Source organism: Mustela lutreola, chromosome 13 (genome assembly GCF_030435805.1).
Source record: "Mustela lutreola isolate mMusLut2 chromosome 13, mMusLut2.pri, whole genome shotgun sequence".
NCBI lineage: Eukaryota > Metazoa > Chordata > Mammalia > Carnivora > Mustelidae > Mustela > Mustela lutreola.
The window spans coordinates 72,192,871-72,211,571 of record NC_081302.1 but is presented as its reverse complement, the minus strand read 5'-3'; the positions used below and the strand labels follow the sequence as shown (position 1 = coordinate 72,211,571).

General features: G+C 36.1%; 2 protein-coding genes across 7 annotated transcripts in view; one reads left to right on the top strand and one right to left on the bottom strand.

Moving 5' to 3' along the window:
• BRCA2 (BRCA2 DNA repair associated) overlaps positions 1–17,648 on the top strand; it is a 58,350-nt gene extending 40,702 nt beyond the window's left edge. For 2 of the 4 annotated variants that reach the window (XM_059143783.1, XM_059143781.1), the window contains exons 19-28: positions 112–267; positions 368–512; positions 1,815–1,936; positions 4,025–4,223; positions 4,443–4,600; positions 4,763–4,901; positions 7,669–7,704; positions 12,945–13,189; positions 14,707–14,853; positions 16,374–17,648. In XM_059143783.1, the coding sequence (XP_058999766.1) occupies positions 112–267; positions 368–512; positions 1,815–1,936; positions 4,025–4,223; positions 4,443–4,600; positions 4,763–4,901; positions 7,669–7,704; positions 12,945–13,189; positions 14,707–14,853; positions 16,374–17,012 (1,986 nt within the window). In that variant the 3' untranslated portion in view covers positions 17,013–17,648. Of the gene's footprint in view, positions 1–111; positions 268–367; positions 513–1,814; positions 1,937–4,024; positions 4,224–4,442; positions 4,601–4,762; positions 4,902–7,668; positions 7,705–12,944; positions 13,190–14,706; positions 14,854–16,373 lie in introns of those variants that run through there. The other 2 variants (XM_059143782.1, XM_059143784.1) reach the window with 2 other exon arrangements.
• The window catches only part of N4BP2L1 (NEDD4 binding protein 2 like 1), a 55,315-nt gene continuing 37,053 nt past the window's right edge, over positions 440–18,701 (bottom strand). Inside the window, exons 6-7 of one of the 3 annotated variants that reach the window (XR_009346846.1) lie at positions 16,567–16,659; positions 440–2,115 (exon numbers count right to left, since the gene is read on the bottom strand). The gene's annotated coding sequence lies outside the window, so the exon portion shown is untranslated. Of the gene's footprint in view, positions 2,116–3,897; positions 4,484–16,566; positions 16,660–18,701 lie in introns of those variants that run through there. The other 2 variants (XR_009346844.1, XR_009346845.1) reach the window with 2 other exon arrangements.

The window sequence follows — 18,701 nt, the reverse complement described above, 5'->3', positions numbered from 1 at the left end:
TGAAAATGAGTATATTTGAATGAATGGAAGAAATGAATGGAAATGTTATGCCATCTGAAATAGTATTGAATATATAAACTTATAAATCGATTTGTTCATTAATTTGTCCAGATTGCTGCTAACAGTACTCGTCGCGCTCGCTGGTATGCCAAACTTGGATTCTCTCCTGATCCTAGACCTTTCCCTCTCTCCTTGTCATCACTTTTCAGTGATGGAGGAAATGTTGGTTGTATTGATGTAGTTGTTCAAAGAGCATATCCAATACAGGTATGATAACATTCTTGAAAGTTTTTATTTCTTTCTTTTGGGACAGTTAATTTGAATGATCCCTCCCCAACATGTATCTTTGTTTGACATGTCATTACAGTGGATGGAGAGGACCCCATCTGGATTATGCATATTTCGGAATGAACGAGAGGAAGAAAAGGAGGCAACGAAATATGCAGAAGCCCAACAAAAGAAACTAGAAGTTTTATTCAATAAAATTCAAGGGGAATTTGAAAAGCATGATGGTAAAATGAATTGTATATTACAAGTTCTTTTTCATATGAGAATAAGGTTTTTTATAAGGCTTTTTAGAGGCTTCTGATTTAACCTCTGTAAATTGAGTGAATTTTTTTAATTTGAATAATAGACTTCTTTCTTAATCCTGTATCTGAATTTTTTAAATTTTTTAAAAATATTATTACAAAGACATACAAATAAGCATAGAAGTGACCCCCAAATTATCACCTTTTTATTCAACACATTGACCTTTTAGATACTTGTAATTATCTTAGACAATAAAACATTACATAACCACAACACATCTCAGAAGTCTTATGTAAACTTCCTCTTAAGCTTCAATATTAAAGTATTTATAGTATCGTTTTTGGTATTAGAGAAAGAATAGTAGCAAGGGAAAAAAGCTGCCAAATTATTTTCCCCTAGACAAGTACAGTATGATGTCACCTCGGACAGAATGTAACTAAAGTAAACTCATAAATAAAGTAAAATGGTGGTTTTCAACAGATGAGAGGTGGTAGGATAAAATTGATGGTGTTTAAAGGTAAAACAACAATGAACAAATAAGCTATAGTGAGCCAGTGCACAGTATAAAGAATATAGACGATATTGTACTAATGTGATATGATGAATATTAATACAATGGCAATCATATTAAGTATATAAATGAATCAGAGTAACACATTGGCCACCTTAAATTTATACAATGTTATATGTCAAATATATTCAATAAAAAGGAAGGATAAACTCTCAAAAAAAATTTTCCCAAGCCATATATCATTTTCTTCAGTACCCTTACCTACTTTTTATATAACTTTTGTATTTTCATTGTTGTAGTTGTTGGTTTATGTATTATCACACCTAGAGCCAGATCTTGTTTTCCTGGTGGCAGCAATTTTAATAATAAAAAAATTATAGTATTTTTAGCATAAAGGACATGAAATTGATGTTTGTTTTTTGCTGAAATTTTTGTGTTCTGCATTTCTTCATGATTTTCAACTTCCTGTTCTATATAAATCTGTAGGAAAATTAGACTCTCAATGTTCGATTCACCAGCTTATGCTGTTTTCATGATGAAGTAAATCATGAAATCATTTACTTAATTTATAAATTACTCTAAGCTCTCTGTGTGACAATTTTTTAAACCAGGAGTGAGTGCACTAGTTTGAAATTTTCCTAGAAAACTTTTAGCAGATAAATTGTGTTTTGCTTTTTAGCCTCCCTTCTTTGGCTACTTTTTGCTTGTTTCTCTAGCTTTCAAGGTTCTTAAATTTGTGTTATGGCTTATTAATGATGCTTTTTTTTCCTAGAAAATATAACGAAACAATGTAGACCATCATGTGCATTAACAAGACAGCAAGTCTGTGCTCTGCAAGATGGTGCAGAGCTTTATGAAGCAGTGGCGAATGCACCAGACCCAGCTTATCTGGAGGTGGGAGAGTAAGAGGGCATCCTGGGGGGCTTAATCTTCCTCTTTTACAGTGGGAAGCTCTGGTTGGTCTTCTGGCCATCAGGGCAAGTGCTGTGTTGAAATAGTGTGTTTCTCAAAGAGGGTGTGTACATTTCTGGGGTCCTTGTGATGTGCCAGACCAGTGCAGTACATTTGCGATTCTATAAAAATGGAAGGTAGAAGGATTAAGTAATTTTATATGTTAAATAAATGTGGTTTAAAATACAGGCAAAACTTGTTTACATTTAAGGTAAAATAAGAATCTTCAAAGCATTGTCTCAGTTTCCATATGCTCACTTCTTTCTCAGATACTATCTGAAGTTTATCTCCTAATCTTCTACCTTAAGAGTGTGTTGGTGGAAAAGTGTCCGAAGCATTAACCTGTGTTAGAATTATAGCTGTGCCATTTATTAGCCAACAGGGCACAAAATAACCTTAAAATGGGCATAAAATCAGTTGTTTAAGGATCAAATTAAATACTGTATATTATTTTATTTTTATGGAATTTATTTGAAGGAGGAAATAAGGGGGCAGAATAAGAGTTAGAAGACTAAGTTGTAGGGGCGCCTGGGTGGCTCAGTGGGTTAAGCTGCTGCCTTCAACTCGGGTCATGATCTCAGGGTTCTGGGATCAAATCCCACATCGGGCTCTCTGCTCAGCAGGGAGCCTGCTTCCCTCTCTCTCTCTCTCTGCCTGCCTCCCTGTCCACTTGTGATCTCTCTCTCTGTCAAATAAATAAAATCTTTTAAAAAAAAAAAAAAAAGAAAAAGAAGAAGACTAAGTTGTAGACCCCGTCCTGCTAATCTGCAGCTGGACAGGTGATTTCTCTCTTGGGCCTCCCCACCACCTCTGTCAAGGGAAAGCCTGTGAGGGGCTTTTCACTAGGTCCTGAGAGTACATGATTCTGGAGATTTCACTTAGATATGATTTTCTTTGCAATTCTTGGAGGGAAAAGTAGCCATCCATTTCTTAAAGACCCTGCCCTGACAAAGGGTTTGTTTTCAGTGACCATGTTGAATGTTGGGGGACTTTATGTTTCAATTAAACATTGTCTGCATATTTAGGAAGACCTGTTCATGGGGTGCCTGGGTGGCTCAGTGGGTTAAAGCTTCTGCCTTTGGCTCAGGTCATTATTGCAGAGTCCTGGGATGGAGCCGAACATCTCTCTGCTCAGCAGGGAGCCTTCTCCCTACCCCCTCGCCGCCTCTCTGCCTACTTGGGATCTCTGTCTGTCAAATAAATAAAATCCATTAAAAAAAAAAATAAAAACCTGTTCAGGGTACCAAGATCCCATAGTGTCCCTTCCCAATATGAATTAGGCTATTAAGATGTGTGAGGCAACTGCAGTCTAGTGTGTTGTGTGTCAGGATTCCATTTCCTCTTTGATTTTATTTTATTTTTTGTTTACTCATTGATTTTTGTTGTACTGGGTGTAGAGTCCCAAGAGATACAGACAGCACTTTGCTAAAATGACCAGGAGAGAAATGTGAAGGCACAAATAAGTGCTTATTGGGCGTGTCTGTTTTCAACAGTATCCACTGTTCCAGAGAGTTAATAAAATTATACTACCGTGGGTTGAGAATGAGAGCTCTTGAACTACCTCTACCCGTACACCCCTGCAAGTTATTTATTCTTTCTGTACCTCAGCTTCATCTTCTATAACATGCAAACAGTACTAGGGCCCACCTCATTGATTACTGTAAGGCCTAAATAAATTATTATATTTACCACGCACAGATCCATTCCTCAGATACAGGGAGCACTTAAATGTCAGCTATTTATAATGTTGATGGTGGTTATGATTATTAGAGTATACTTTTAAGTAGGGGGTTGTCTTGGCCCTCGGGAAATTTGTCACAAAATAAGTGACAAATTTAAGGCACCTGAAAATATTTGTTATGTGATGAGCTGAGTATACTAGTCTCAATTTTTACATTGTCACATTGTTAAAGTGAATTAGAATTATATTGTATTTTATACCCATTTAGACAGTTTCATTTACAGTGGGTGAGGTTTTTTGTTTGCTTTTTATTCTAATATCACTTGCCTTAATATATTAAATGATCCTAGGGTTACTTTAGTGAAGAGCAGTTAAGAGCCTTGAATAATCACAGACAGATGTTGAATGATAAGAAGCAAGCACAGATCCAGTTGGAATTCAGGAAGGCTATGGAATCTGCTGAGCAAGGAGAGCAAATTTTATCAAGGAATGTTACAACTGTATGGAAGTTGCGTATCATAAGCTATGGGAAGAAAGAAAAAGATTCAGGTCAGTATATAAATTTTTTAAGTTAGAGTACTAATTAATAAAATGAGTTCAAATGGTACATAAAGTATAAAGTTAATGTGTATCAGAAGAGCAAAAATGGGCTACCACTACCCACAAAACAATGGTATAATCCTTGGATCTTTGTTGTTATGGTATTTGTTTTACAAGAATTGTAATGCTTATCCGTTCTTCCATTATGTCTTTTTCCTCTTTATCTAGTTACATTGAGTATCTGGCGTCCGTCATCAGATTTATATTCCCTGTTGACAGAAGGAAAGAGATATAGAATCTATCATCTTGCAACATCTAAAAGTAAATCTGAAAAAGTTAACATACAACTAACAGCTACAAAGAAAACCCAGTATCAACAGCTACAGGTACAAACTTTTCATTATAGTTTTTTAATTTTGATGAATTATTAGCTTATAATATTAGTTTATATTAATATAGATTATATTAGTTTATATAATATTAGTTTATATGGCATATTAACTTATAGAATATATATATACACATTGATTTTTTTTTTTTCCTTGTAGGCTTCAGATGAAATCCTATGCCAAATTTATCAGCCAAGGGAGCCCCTTAACTTCAACAAACTATTGAGTCCAGATTTCCAACCACCTTGTTCTGAGGTGGACCTAGTAGGATTTGTAATTTCTGTTGTGAAAAAAATAGGTAATAGAGAATGTGTTTTTAATAATAGCTTCTTATGGATGCTTTTGAAAAATAATAGTTTTTTAAATTTGTCTTCCTTATGATTAATTGGAGTTACAAATCAGCAAATTTGGTGACTAATGATTTGAAAGTAGGCCTGTTATAACCTTAATTCTTAATGAAAAGCAGTTCTGCATTACAACAGGGAAAGAACTTCTATCCCAATTCAGTGCTACTTAATTTTAAAGAAATTGCTGGAAATGTTTTGTACCATTTGAATGATAACTAGACAAATAATTATAATCTCCCTCTGCAGTTTCTTGAGCTTTCAAGCCTCTACCTACAGCTTCTCTGCAGTATCTCTCATCATAGGGACTAAAGCCTTTTGTTCTAAAACCTACTTTGTTTAGTGTGGCTCCTCCTACTTGTTTATTGTTATTTCTTATTTATATGGTACTTCTTTTCCCCACTCTTATTTTTAACCCACCAGTGTCTTTGTATTTAAATTGGGCCTCTGACAGCATGGTTGGATCTTGTTTTCTTATCAGTCTGAGGGCCTGCCTGTCTTTTAACTAGTTTGTTTAATCTGATTGATACGGTTGGGTTAAAATCTACCACCTTGCTAGCTGTTTTCCCATTGTCCTATTAGGTTCCTTGTATTGGTAGGCTATTCTCTGTGATGTTTATGCACATTTTATAGCAGCCATTGTTTCAGACTCTCACTTTAAGAATGCTTGTATAGCAGAAAATCTTGGAAGGACAGAGATCTTCTCTGCCTCCTACATAGAGGGCAGATTTGTTTCTCAACCAGGAAATCTGATCCCTTTTTCTGAGTTTGGTTTTTTTGTTTATTTTCATTGCTGTTGTTCTTGTTTAGATTCCACATGTAAGCAAGATTCTGATTGTACTTTGATGGAGGTGTACAGTATAGGTAGTGTAAAGAGAGGACTCAAGAACTCAATGCCAAGGTGTTTGGTTTGAGTGCCTGGGAAAAGAATTGCCATTTACTGAGAGGGGAAGAGGGCAAGAAAAACAGGTATGTGTTGACGGTCAGGAGCTCAGTTTGGTCAGTTAAGTTTTAGGCACTTAATCGAAACAAAGATTTCTCCTTGACTAGCCCTTTATCTATTGTGTCATTTGCAAATATCTTCTCCCATTCTGTCGGTTTTCTTTTGGTTTTGTTGATTATTTCCTTTGCTGTGCAAAAGTTTTTTATTCTGATACCTAGGAATAAACCTAACCAAAGAGGCAAAGAATTTGTACTCAGAAAACTAAAAATTATTCATGAATGAAATTGAGGAAGACACAAATTGGTAGTATTTTGATTGGGATTGCATTAAATGTGTAGATTGCTTTAGTAGCATAGACATTTTCACAGTATTTATACTTCCAATCCATGAGCATGGAACGTTTTTCCATTTCTTTGATCCACTCAATTTCTCTTTCTTCTGTCTTGTTGGTATATAGAAATGCAACTGATTTCTGTGGATTGATTTTATATCCTGACACTTTACTGAATTCTTGTATGAGTTCTAGAAGTTTTGGAGTGGAGTCTTTGGGTTTTCCACATAAAGTGTCACGTCATCTGCAAAGAGTGAGTTTGACTTCTTTGCCAATCTGGATGTCTTTTATTTCTTTTTGTTGTCTGATTGCTGAGGCTAGGACTTCCAGTACTATGCTGAATAGTAGTGGTGATAGTGAACATCCCCGCCATCTTTCTGAACTTAGGGGAAAAGCTCTCAGTTTTTCCCCATTGAGAATGATACTCACTGTGGGTTTTTCATAGATGACTTTGATGATATTGAGGTATTTACCCTCTATCCCTACACTGAAGAGTTTGAATCAAGAAAGGATGCTGTACTTTGTTGAATGCTTTTTCTACATCTATTGAGAGTATCATATGGTTCTTATTCTTTCTTTTATTAATGTATTGTATCACACTGATTGATTTGCAGATGTTGAACCAACCTTGCAGCCCAGGAATAAACCCCACTTGGTCATGGTGAATAATCTTTTTCATGTATTGTTGGAACCTATTGGCTAGTATTTCAGTGAGAATTTTTGCATCTGTGTTCATCAGGGATATTGGTCTGTAATTCTCCTTCTTGGTGGGGTCTTTGGTTTGGTGATCAAGGTAATGCTGGCTTCATAAAATGATTTTGGAAGTTTTCCTTCTGTTTCTATTTTTTGGAAGAGTTTCAGAAGAATAGGTATTTTTCTTTAAATGTTTGGTAGAATTCCACTGGGAAGCCATCTGGCCCTGGGCTCTTGTTTGTTGGGAGATTTTTGATTACTGCTTCACTGTCCTTGCTGGTTATGGGTTTGTTCAGGTTTTCTATTTCTTCCTGGTTCACTTTTGGTAGTTTATATATCTCTAGGAATGCATCCATTTTTTCCAGATTGTCTAAAATTTGTTGGCATATAGTTGCTTATAATATGTTCTTATAATTATTTGTATTTCTTTGGTGGTGGTTGTGATCTCTTCTCTTTCATTCATGATTTTATTAATTTGGGCCCTTTCTCTTTTCTTTTTAATAAGTCTGATCAGGAGCTTATCAATCTTATTCTTTCAAAGAACCAGCTCCTAGTTTCATTGATCGGTTCCACTGTTCTTTTGATTTCTGTTTCATTCATTTGTGCTCTTATCTTTACTGTTTCTCTTCACCTGCTGGGTTTAGGCTTTATTCGCTGTCCTTTCTCCAGCTCCTTTAGGTATAGGATTAGGTTCTGTATTTGAAACTTTTTTTGTTTCTTAAGAAAGGCATGTATTGATATATTTCTCTTTTAGGACCATCTTTGCTGCATCCCAAAGATTTTGAGCCAGGTGTGTTTTTATTTTGATTTTCTATGGAATTTTTAAAATTCTTTAATTTTCTGGCTGACCCATTCTTTTTTTTTTTTTTTAAGATTTTATTTATTTATTTGACAGACAGAGATCACAAGTAGGCAGAGAGAGAAAGAGGAGGAAGCAGGCTCCCTGCTGAGCAGAGAGCCCAATGCGGAGCTCAATCCTGGGACCCTGGGATCATGACCTGAGCTGAAGGCAGAGGCTTTAACCCGCTGAGCCACCCAGGTGCCCCTGACCCATTCATTCTTTAAGAGGATACTCTTTAGCCCCCATGTATTTGAGTTCTTTCCAACTTTTCCCTTGTGATTGAGTTCTAGTTTCAAAGCATTGTGTTCTGAAAATATGCAGAGAATGACCAATCTTCTGGTACCAGATAAGACCTGATTTTGACCCAGGATATGATCTCTTCTGGAGAACGATGCATGTGCACTAGAGAAGAATGTGTATTCGGTTGCTTTGGGATGGAATGTTCTGAATGTATCTTTGAAGTCCATCTGGTCCAGTGTGTCATTCAAATCCCTTATTTGCTTGTGGACCTTTTGCTTAGATGACCTATGCATTGCAGTGAGGGGGATATTAGAGTACCCTACTATTACTGCATTGTTATTGATGTGTTTCTTTGATTTTGTTATTAATTGGCTTATATAATTGGCTGCTCCCATGTTAAGGGCATAAATATTTACAATTGTTAGATCTTGTTGGATAGACCCTTTAAGTATGATAATAGTGTCCTTTGTCATCTCTCATAGTCTTTGGCTTAAAATCTAATTTGTCTGATATAAGGATCTCCACCCCAGCTTTCTTTTGATGTGCATTAGCTTGGTAAATTGTTTTCCACTTTAAATCTGGAGGTTTCTTTGGGTCTCAAAGGAGTCTTGCAAACAGCATATCGATGGGTCTTATTTTTTTATCCAGGTTAATACCCTGTGTCTTTTGATTGGGACATTTAGTCCATCTTCATTTGGAGTAATTATTGAAAGATATGAATTTAGTGCCATTGTATTGCCTGTAAGGTGACTGTTACTGTATATTGTCTCTGTTCCTTCCTGGTCCATGTTACTTTAAGGCTGGCTCTCTCTTTGCTTAGAGGATCCCTTTCAATATTTGTTGTAGGCTGGTTTTGTGATTGCAGATTCTTTTAGTCTGTTTGTCCTGGAAGCTTTTTTTTTTTTTAATTTCTTTTCAGTGTAATAGTATTCATTGTTTTTTCCACCACACCTAGTGCTCCATGCAATACGTGCCCTCCCTAATACCCATCACCTGGAAGCTTTTTATCTCTCCTTCAATTTTCAATGACAGCCTAGCTGGATATAGTATTCTTGGCTGCATATTTTTCTCATTTCTTACCCTGAATATAACATGCCAGTCCTTTCCAGCCTGCCAGGTCTCTGTGGATAGGCCAGCTACCAATCCAATATTTCTACCTTTGTAGGTTACAGACCTCTTGTCCTGAGCTGCTTTCAGGATTTTCTCTTTGTCTCTGAGATTTATAAGTTTAACCGTTAGATATTGATTTTGAGGGGATTCTCTGGGCCTCTTCGATTTTGACGCCTGTTTCCTTCCCCAAATTAGGGAAGTTAGCCACTATAATTTGCTCTAATATACCTTCTGCCTCTCTCTTCTTCTAGGATCCCAATTATTCTTTTTTTTTTTTTTTATGGTATCACTTATCTCTCAAATTCTCCCCTCATGATCCAATAGTTGTTCATCTCTCTTTTTCTCAACTTCTTTATTCTCCATCATTTGGTCTTCTGTATCACTAACTCTCTCTTCTGCCTCATTTGTCCTAGCAGTTAGAGTCTCCATTTTTTTATTATACCTCATTGATAGCCTTTTTGATTCTGACTTGGTTATATTCTCTCTCTCCAGAAAGGGATTCTCTAGTATCTTTTTTGCGTTTTTTCAAGCCCAGCTAGTGTCTTTATAATTGTCAGTCGGAATTCTAGTTCCAACGTCTTACTAATGTCCATGTTGATTAGCTCCCCGGCAGTTGGTATTGCCTTTTTTCTTTTTTTTTGAGGAGAGTTTTTTTCTGTTTTGTCATTTTTTCAGGAGAAGAATAGATGAATGAGAGAACAAAATGTTAAAAGGGTAACAGCGACCTCTGAAAAATATATAGTAAATAAATCAGAAGGGACTTGAATTGGGGCAGGGAGGGGAGAAAGGGGGGGAAGAAAAGAATATAATCATGCTGATGAATAGAACAGAGCCCACACTGGATTTGGGGTGTATTTTGGTCTGTTAGAAGAAACTGCCACCCAAAATATAACAGAAAGAAAAACATAAATACACACACACACACAAATAAGAGTAAATACAATTAAGGGAGGGAATATGCCTGTAAAAATGAAAATTCAAAAAGATTTTAAAAAAGAAATTGATAAGAAGTTGGTTAAAAAAATAAAATTTTTTTTAAAAAAGAGAATATGATCAGGCAGGTGAATAGAACAAAGCCTAACACTAGATTTAAGGTATATTTTGGTCTGTTAGAAGAATCTGCATCCCAAAATTTTAAAGAAAGAAAAATGTGTGTGTGTGTGTGTGTGTGTGTGTGTGTACACACACACATACATACATACATAAAATAAGGTTAAATAAAATGAAGTGATAGAATATGACTATAAAAATCAAAATTAAAGATTTTTGAAAAGAATTATAAGTTGGTTGAAAAAGGAAAGAAAAATAAAAAAAGAAATAGAGAAAGAAAAGAATTAAAAAATTTACTTTGAATGACTAAAGAATCATGGGGGGAAAGCCATGAATTCTATGTGCTGTATTCCCCTAGCGCTGGAACTTTGTGGTTCTCCTTGATCAATAAACTTGGTCTTGGCTGTATGTTCTTGCTGATATTCTAAGGGAAGGGCCTCTTACAGTCATTCTCAAATGTCTTTGCCCTAGGCAAAATTGCACCACCCTTGCCAGGGGCCAAGCTAAGTAATCTGTTTGGGTTTGTTTTCTGTAGCTTTTGTTCCCTAAAAGAGTTCCTTACAGATTTAGAGGACTGGAAAGAAAATGGCAGCCTCCCAGTCTCTGTCCTTAGAGGAGCTGAGAGCTGGGGCAGGCACCTCCTCAGTGTGGCCTCAGAGAAAAGCAGTCAGTCTCTCCTGTTTCCCTGGTCTCTGGCCACACTCTGTGTTCACCCAGCCTATGACTGAGCATTTCTATCTCTGGTGCACGGCCCTGTTTGGAGCTCCAAACCCAGCAGATTACTGTGGTGGGCTTCTGTGCTGCTCTCCTCCTGGAAGAGGAAGGAGGAGTCTCCCCAGATCTGCTGCTTGTTGGGCCTCTTAGTTTTTTACATAGGATCAGGTCATCTGCAAATAGTCAGTTTTACTTCTTCCTGACCAGTTTAGATGATGTCTTTTCTTTATCTCTCTCTCTCTCTTTTTTTTTTTTTTTTTTGGTCTGATTGCTGCAGCTAGGACTTCTAGTACTGTGTTGAATAAAAGTAGAGAATGTGGGCATCCTTGTCTTATTCCTGACCTTAGGAGAAAACCTCTCTCTCATTAGTGAATATAATGCTAGCTATTTGTTTTTCATATATGGCCTTTATTATGTTGGAGTATTTTCCCTCTAACCCTACTTTGTTGAAGATTTTTATCATGAATGTATATTGTACTTTTTCAGATCCTTTTTCTGCATCTGTTGAGGTGTCATATGGTTGTTAGCCTTTCTCTTACTGATGTGATATATCATGATGATTGATCTGTGAATACTGAAGCACCCTTTATTCCCAGAAATAAATCCCAGTTCGTTGTAGTGAATTTTTTAAAATGTATTGTTGGATTCAGTTTCCTAATATTTTGCTGAGTATTTTTACATCCATGTTCATCAGGGAATAAATTTTAAAGTCCTCCTCTCTCCTGTATTTTTGGAATAGTTTAAGAAAAAGAGGTAGTTTTTCCTATTTAAATGTTTGGTAGAACTCACCTGTGAAGCCATTTGATCATAGACTTTTGATTATTGGGAATTTTTTTATTACTTTTTCAGTTTCATTGCTGTTAATTAGTCTGTTCAAATTTTCTGTCTCTTCCTGATTCAGTTTCAGGGGCATCTTGGTGGCTCAGTCAGTTAAGTGTCTGCCTTCATCTCAGGTCATGATCCTGGGGTCCTGGAATCAAGTCCCACATTGGGCTCCCTGCTCAGTGGGGAGCCTGCTTCTCCCTTTCCCTGCTGCTTGTGCTCTCTCCCTCTCTCTCTCTTTCTCTCAAATAAATAAAAACTTTAAAAAAAAAAAAAAAAAAGGAAAGTTACATGTTTCTGAGAATGTATATGCATTTCTTCTAGGTTGTCTAATATGTTGGCATATAATTCTTCATTGTTCTCTTAATAATCCTTTGTATTTTTTTTGGTGTCAGTTATTATTCTCCTTCATTTGTGATTTTGTTTGCATCTTTTTTTTTTTTTTGGATGAGTCTGGCTTCATCCTGGTTTATCAATTTTATCTTTTCAAAGAACTAGCTTCTGGTTTCATTGATTTTTTTTTTCTCATTTATTTTTCCTTAATCTATATAATTTCTTTTGTACTACTGGCTTCGAGTTTTGTTCTTTTTCTATTTCCTTTAGGTTATTAGGAATTTTTCCTGTTTCTAGAAGTAGGCCTGTATTGCTATAAACTTCCCTCTTTAGAACAGCTTTGCTTCATCCCAAAGATTTTAGACCGTTGTGTTTTCAGAGCATTTCCTCATTCTTTTGTACAGCTGCATAGTACAGCATTGCCTGAATATGCCATACTACTCTCCAGTAATATAGGCTACTTTAAATCATTTATAATTACCTACAAATGGTGCTTCAGTGAATAAGCTCATACAGCATATTTTCATGATTCTTGTTCGTACATATCTCACTATTATTGGAAATACATCTTCAGAATAGAGTACTAGAAGTGGGGTTGCTGGGTGGTAAGAGTGCATCACTTTGCTGGGTTCTACCAATTTTTTTTCTCCAGAAGATTGCACAAATTTGTGTTCCCACCAGCAGTGCATACCTGCTTCCCCGTGGCCTCATTAATAGAATATGTTGTCATATTGGCATTAAAATTTAGCATAATAACCAACAGGTTGTTTTGGAAATCCTAAGCTTTCTCTAAATTTAGTTATTTTGATTTCTTTTTACCATTAGCATACCAAAACAAATGGGCATATTAGAAGTTCCTTGCATTTTTTAAATTTATCTAACATATATAATGAAGTGGGTGTTTTGTTTTGTTTCTTTAGGTCTTGCTCCTTTGGTCTATTTGTCAGATGAATGCCATAATTTATTGGCAATAAAGTTTTGGATCGATCTTAATGAGGACATTATTAAACCTCACACCTTAATTGCTGCAAGTAACCTCCAGTGGCGACCAGAAGCCAAATCAAGAATTCCTACTTTATTTGCTGGAGATTTTTCCAGGTTTTCTGCCAGTCCAAAGGAGGGCCATTTTCAAGAGATATTCCACAAAATGAAAAATACCATTGAGGTAAAATTACTTTGTGCATTACCACGCATTTTAGTATTTTCCTGTTTTGATGGTCAAATATTAAGGAAATGGTGGCTTCTATGAAAATTGGATAGTTGAGATATGATGTAATGAGGTTTCATCCTGTGTAAATTGCTCACGAACCTGAGGAGATAGGAAGACAACAGCTGGGAGAAGATGATTTGGAGGGGACCGAGTGAGGGGAAATTGTAAGGAGGACATTCAGAGCTACCTGGTTCAGAGCAGTTGGTAGTAGTTAGTTAATAACATGCAGATTCCAAATTTACATTTTAAATTCCATATCTAGTATTTTATAGTTTGTATCTGTCTTTGATTTGAAATACTCCCAAATAGGAGAACACTGAAATTATTTTCCCTGGATAATGTATGCACTTTGTGCTTAAGTTTATATAGACAGCAAGTAATAATAATATTAGCTAAAGTTTAGGGTGCTTATTGTGTGTCAGGCCTTGTTCCAAGCCTGTCACATTTACTTCTGTCACCAACCCTATGAGGTATGGAGCTTTTTTCTATTTTATTGATGAAAAACAGGTTAAGTCACACAGCCAAGTTATTAGAAGCAGGATTCATACTTAAGCCATCTGAATGTGTAGCCCAAACTATTAACTACTTTGCAGTGCTGCCTTCCAAAAAATTTTGGATTTTATAAATTGCTAACTAGTAAAGAATCTTCAAGATAAGCCTCTTTAATATTTGAAATGTGTTATTCAAAATATATGTAAATAAAATTATGTTATAAAAAACATTAGAGTAGCTAGCTATGTGAAGGAAGTTGGTGTGATATTTTACCTAAAGACTCAATACACATAGTGAAGAATAACACCCTGATTTATCTGGCTTCTAAATTGGAAAGTGGAGTGGGGGGCTGTCATTATTTGGCTCCCATACAGAGTACATCCAGATTTTCTGAGACTGTTCAAGGGCAGTTCAGAGACAATTGACTCTCATTGACGTAGCATTTTCAAGTTTTATAAAATAATTTCATGAACTAGGTTAAATCCTATAAAATTGCTGGTATTTGACCAATTGTAAAAACAACAGTTTTATGTGGTTTAACCTACATTTTGTTTCAGTTAATTATTAAAACAGACATGAGGTGATTCTCTCATTTTACTACTAACCTAAGGCCTACTCTTTAGATGTTAGATGATTTACAGCTATCAGGTAAGAAATAGAACTGGACCTTGAGACCATCTTCTAGCTCCAAATCCAGTATCATGTGAAACTTTGCTTATTAAACTGGATGACTGGAAAGACCTCTCCTATCTCTTTCCTCCCCTGACATACAGACTCCCTCTCTCTCTCCACCAACCATGTTGGCTTTGCATTTTTACAGTGGTAGATTGTTTGACAATTGCGGTCAAATTTGTGGTGTGTCATCCTTTTTCTTCTCATCTGAACCTTTTATTTCTGGTTTTAAAAGTAACATTTTCTGAAAACATGAATATGTACATTTTCATTTTACAAAACAGTTCTTTTCCCATTTATTTTCTTAGAATATTGGTATGTTTTGCAATGATGCAGAAAACAAACTTATGCATATACTTGATGCAAACGGTCCCATGTTGTCCACCCCGACTAAAGACTATGCTTCAGAGCCATACACTGCTCAAACAGTCCTTGGCATGGGAAATAAATTTCTGGTAAGTTAATGCAGATTTAAGGAATTTTGTAAGTATTATAAATGAAGGCAATAATATGTTTTGGTGTATACCTAGTAAACATGGTAAAATGTAATTAAACTTACCTAGAAAGTATAGTCGATTGTTACCTGACTCCTGTAAATCTAGGTTATCTAGAAATTCTGTCTTATCAAAGCCAGAATGTAACATTCTTTGGGGCCAAATTTTACAAACAGGTGCTTTCATGTTTTGCTTTCCAAGTACATGGGATGGAAAATATTTTGCTTGTGTCCTTTTGCTCGAAGCACTGTTCTATACAGTTAGGGTTGTTTCTAAACTCAGTTTGATTTAACTCTTTAAATCACAGTACATGCATATCAAGCCATAAGGTCTGAATACTGGTTGATGAGTAAGTAGCTAACAGTTGCTAAGTGTATATATTAACTCACTTAATCTTCTCAGCAATCCATGGGATGGAAATTATCTCCATTTTACAAATGAGGAAACTATGGCCTAGAGAGGTTGAACAATTGCCTAAAGTCACAAAACTAGAAAAGTATACCTACGGGAACCCAGTCAGTCTGTGCTCTTAAAATGGTTTAAGAATGCTTATCTTTATTTAAATTGCTAATCAGGGACGCCTGGGTGGCTCAGTTGGTTAAGCAGCTGCCTTCGGCTCAGGTCATGATCCCAGCATCCTGGAGTCGGGCTCCTTGCTCCGCAGGGAGACTGCTTCTTCCACTCTGTCTGCCTGTGCTCGCTCTCTCTCTCTCTGACAAATAAATAAATAAATAATCTTTAAAAAATAAAATAAAATAAAATAAATTGCTAATCAGTTGTTAATAAAGAGGGGCATCTGGGTGGTTTAATCATTAAGCAACTGCCTTCAGCTCAGGAGTCCTGGGATCAAGCCTCATAGCGGGGCTCCCTGCTCAGCGGGGAACCTGCTTCTCCCTCTCCAACTCTCCCTGCCTATGTTCCCTCTCTCGCTATGATTCTGTCAAATAAATAAATAAAATCTTTAAATAAATAAGTAAATAAACTGTTAAAAAAAAGAAAAGATTAGTGCATATGTTCCCCTACCCCCTTTTTTGTCTTTTAGTACGATTAGTCTTCGTTTTTCTTTCTTTTCGTGTCATTTTTATATCCTTTTATGCAAAACTGTTTCCTTCTGGAATGAGCACAACCATATACATGTCTCTTGGGATCATCTGACCTGTGAGTCATGAGGGGAGTGACAAAGTTTGTGGTATTTGTGTGCTTAAATATCTCTAGTGAGGGGTGTATGATTGGCTCAGTCAGTTAAGTGTCTGACTGGTTTCAGCTCGGGTCAGGATCTTAGAGTTGGGATTGAGCACTGCATCAGGCTTCACACTTAGTGGGGAGTCTGAGACTCTCTCTCCCTTTCTGTCTGGCCCTCCCCCCCTCTCTCTCTCAAATAAATAAATGAATCTTTTAAAAAATTCTAATGAGAAGCTAATTTGATGATGTTTTATATATTAGTGCATAATTATCTAGGCTGCTTTTTGTCTTTTTATTAGATGTCTTCTCCCAGTGGTGAGATGAATTACCAGAGTCCTTTATCACTTTCTAAGCCGAAAGAGAAGTCTGTTCCCACAACTGGATCAGCCCAAATGACTTCAAAGTCTTATCATAAAGGGGAGAAAGAGATGGATGACCCAAAAAATTGCAAGAAGAGAAAAGCCTTAGATTTTTTGAGTAGACTGCCTTTACCTCCACCTGTCAGTCCCATCTGTTCATTTGTTTCTCCAGCTGCACAGAAGGCATTTCAGCCACCACGGGCTTGTGGCACCAAATATGAAACACCTATAAGGAAGAAAGAGTTGAATTCTCCTCAGATGACTCCACTCAAATTTAATGACCTTTCCCTTTTAGAAAGTGATTCAATAGCAGATGAAGAACTCGCACTGATCAACACTCAAGCCCTTTTGTCGGGTTCGGCAGGAGAAAATCAACTTATGTCTCTCAGTGACTCCACTAAGACTGCTCCTGAGAACTTAAAAGATTATTTCAGGCCAAAAAGGCATTCTCTGGCATCTGGGGCAACAGGATGCTGGAGCCCCCAAGCCCACACCGAAGAGCGGGAGACCAATGTGCAAGATGCAAGTTCTGTGAAAAGGGCATCTGTGAGACTGCAAAGGCGACAAAAACAAAAATGACAATAAATCAGTTTCTGATTCAGCTTTTCCAACTTGTAGAAAATATGGCTTCAACCTCTCAGGATTTGCATTTAAGAAGAAAAAGGACACCTGTGCTTTGTCTATCTCAGGAATGCCCCTGGCCTGTCTCTGTAATGATATGCTCTAATTTCAGTTATATGTCTGAAAGTTGACTGTGTATTTATTTATTAACTAATCAAGAAAAAAATATGACAGGATTTGATCACTGGATTTGATCAGGTATATTTTACAAAGTAAACATAACTTTTTCTTTAAATTGTGTCCCTAATTAAATGAAACTAAGGTTTCTAAGTAGTTATTCTGACTCCTGTAATTCCTTTTAGTTTCGTTCCTATTTTAGGTAGTTTTGTTTTGTTTTGTTTTGTTTTGTTTTGTTTTGTTTTTCAGAGGTAACACACTGCAAACCACTTTTCCTTAACAAATGGTTCTCTTATGGTTCTATCCTGACCAAAAGTCAGGAGTAAGAAACAACAGTGGTGTTTTCTTTAGACCAATTCTTCAACTTTAAGTCAACATAACTGCAAGAAAAACAGAATCTTCAACATCATTCCTTTTTATGAGTCCAGTGGGATCACTGAATTATTTTAATTAAAAATTCAAATGCATTAAATCAGATTTCATAGTGTTCATTTTTTTTTTTTAACAAAATGATCACCTGCAACTTAGAAAATCTTTCAAATTGGCAACACTTCTACCTGCTTTATTTTTAGCCCTATCATAGGACTCAGCAAGTACTTCCTTCATACCTGGTTTTCTGTAACCACCAAGGCAGACAGTAATGGATCAATATAAGAGGACATTCTCATCTGTTACCTTCCTATGCTTAATAGAGAAAAGAGAATGCATTTCTAATAGGAGCTAGTAGCATGGAGAAGCTCTTTAATCAGGTCTTTTAATATGTCTTAAATTTATATAAAATACCATGTTTTTGAATCTAATTATAAACACATTTTAAACCCAAGAATAAATCTTTTAAGCAGGTTTTTTCTTTTATAACTGTGATCCATGATTTTTCTCCCCTCTAAAAATTAACATAATAAACAGTCCATTCTGCAGTTTTTAACTGAGGTGTTCTGCCAGTCTTATTAGTATGTGATTTAAGTTTTGTTCATGAAACAAAAAACATAAAACAATTTAGACCAATTCCACCTGGGTGACTCAGTGGGTTAAAGCCTCTGCCTTTGGCTCAAGTCATGATCCTGGGGTCCTGGGATCGAGCCCCACATGGGGCTCTCTGCTAAGTGGGAAGTCTGCTTCCTCCTCTCTCTCGCTCTGTCTGCCTCTCTTACTTGTGATCTCTGTCAAATGAATAAAATTTTTAAAAATCTTTAAAAAAAAAAACAATTTGGTCCTCACATCCCAATCATTTTCCAAGTGATCCACTGTAGAACAGGGACTAAAACTTGAATCTCAGGTGAACAAAAAGAACTATAAGAATTTTACCTGAATTATAAGAATTTTATCTTTTTTTCATTCCTAGAAAACCTGAATTACTAGAACTTCCTCCATTCTTCATTACCATTTCGATCATAGAGAGATCTCATGCACGCACTCCATTTTTATATGTTGTAAGTAATATAGTAATATTTTTATACATTGTAAGTAATAAAGCTGCATGAGCAAACTATGAGGCTTAAGTATATGTGGATATTATTCCCTAAGAAGAGA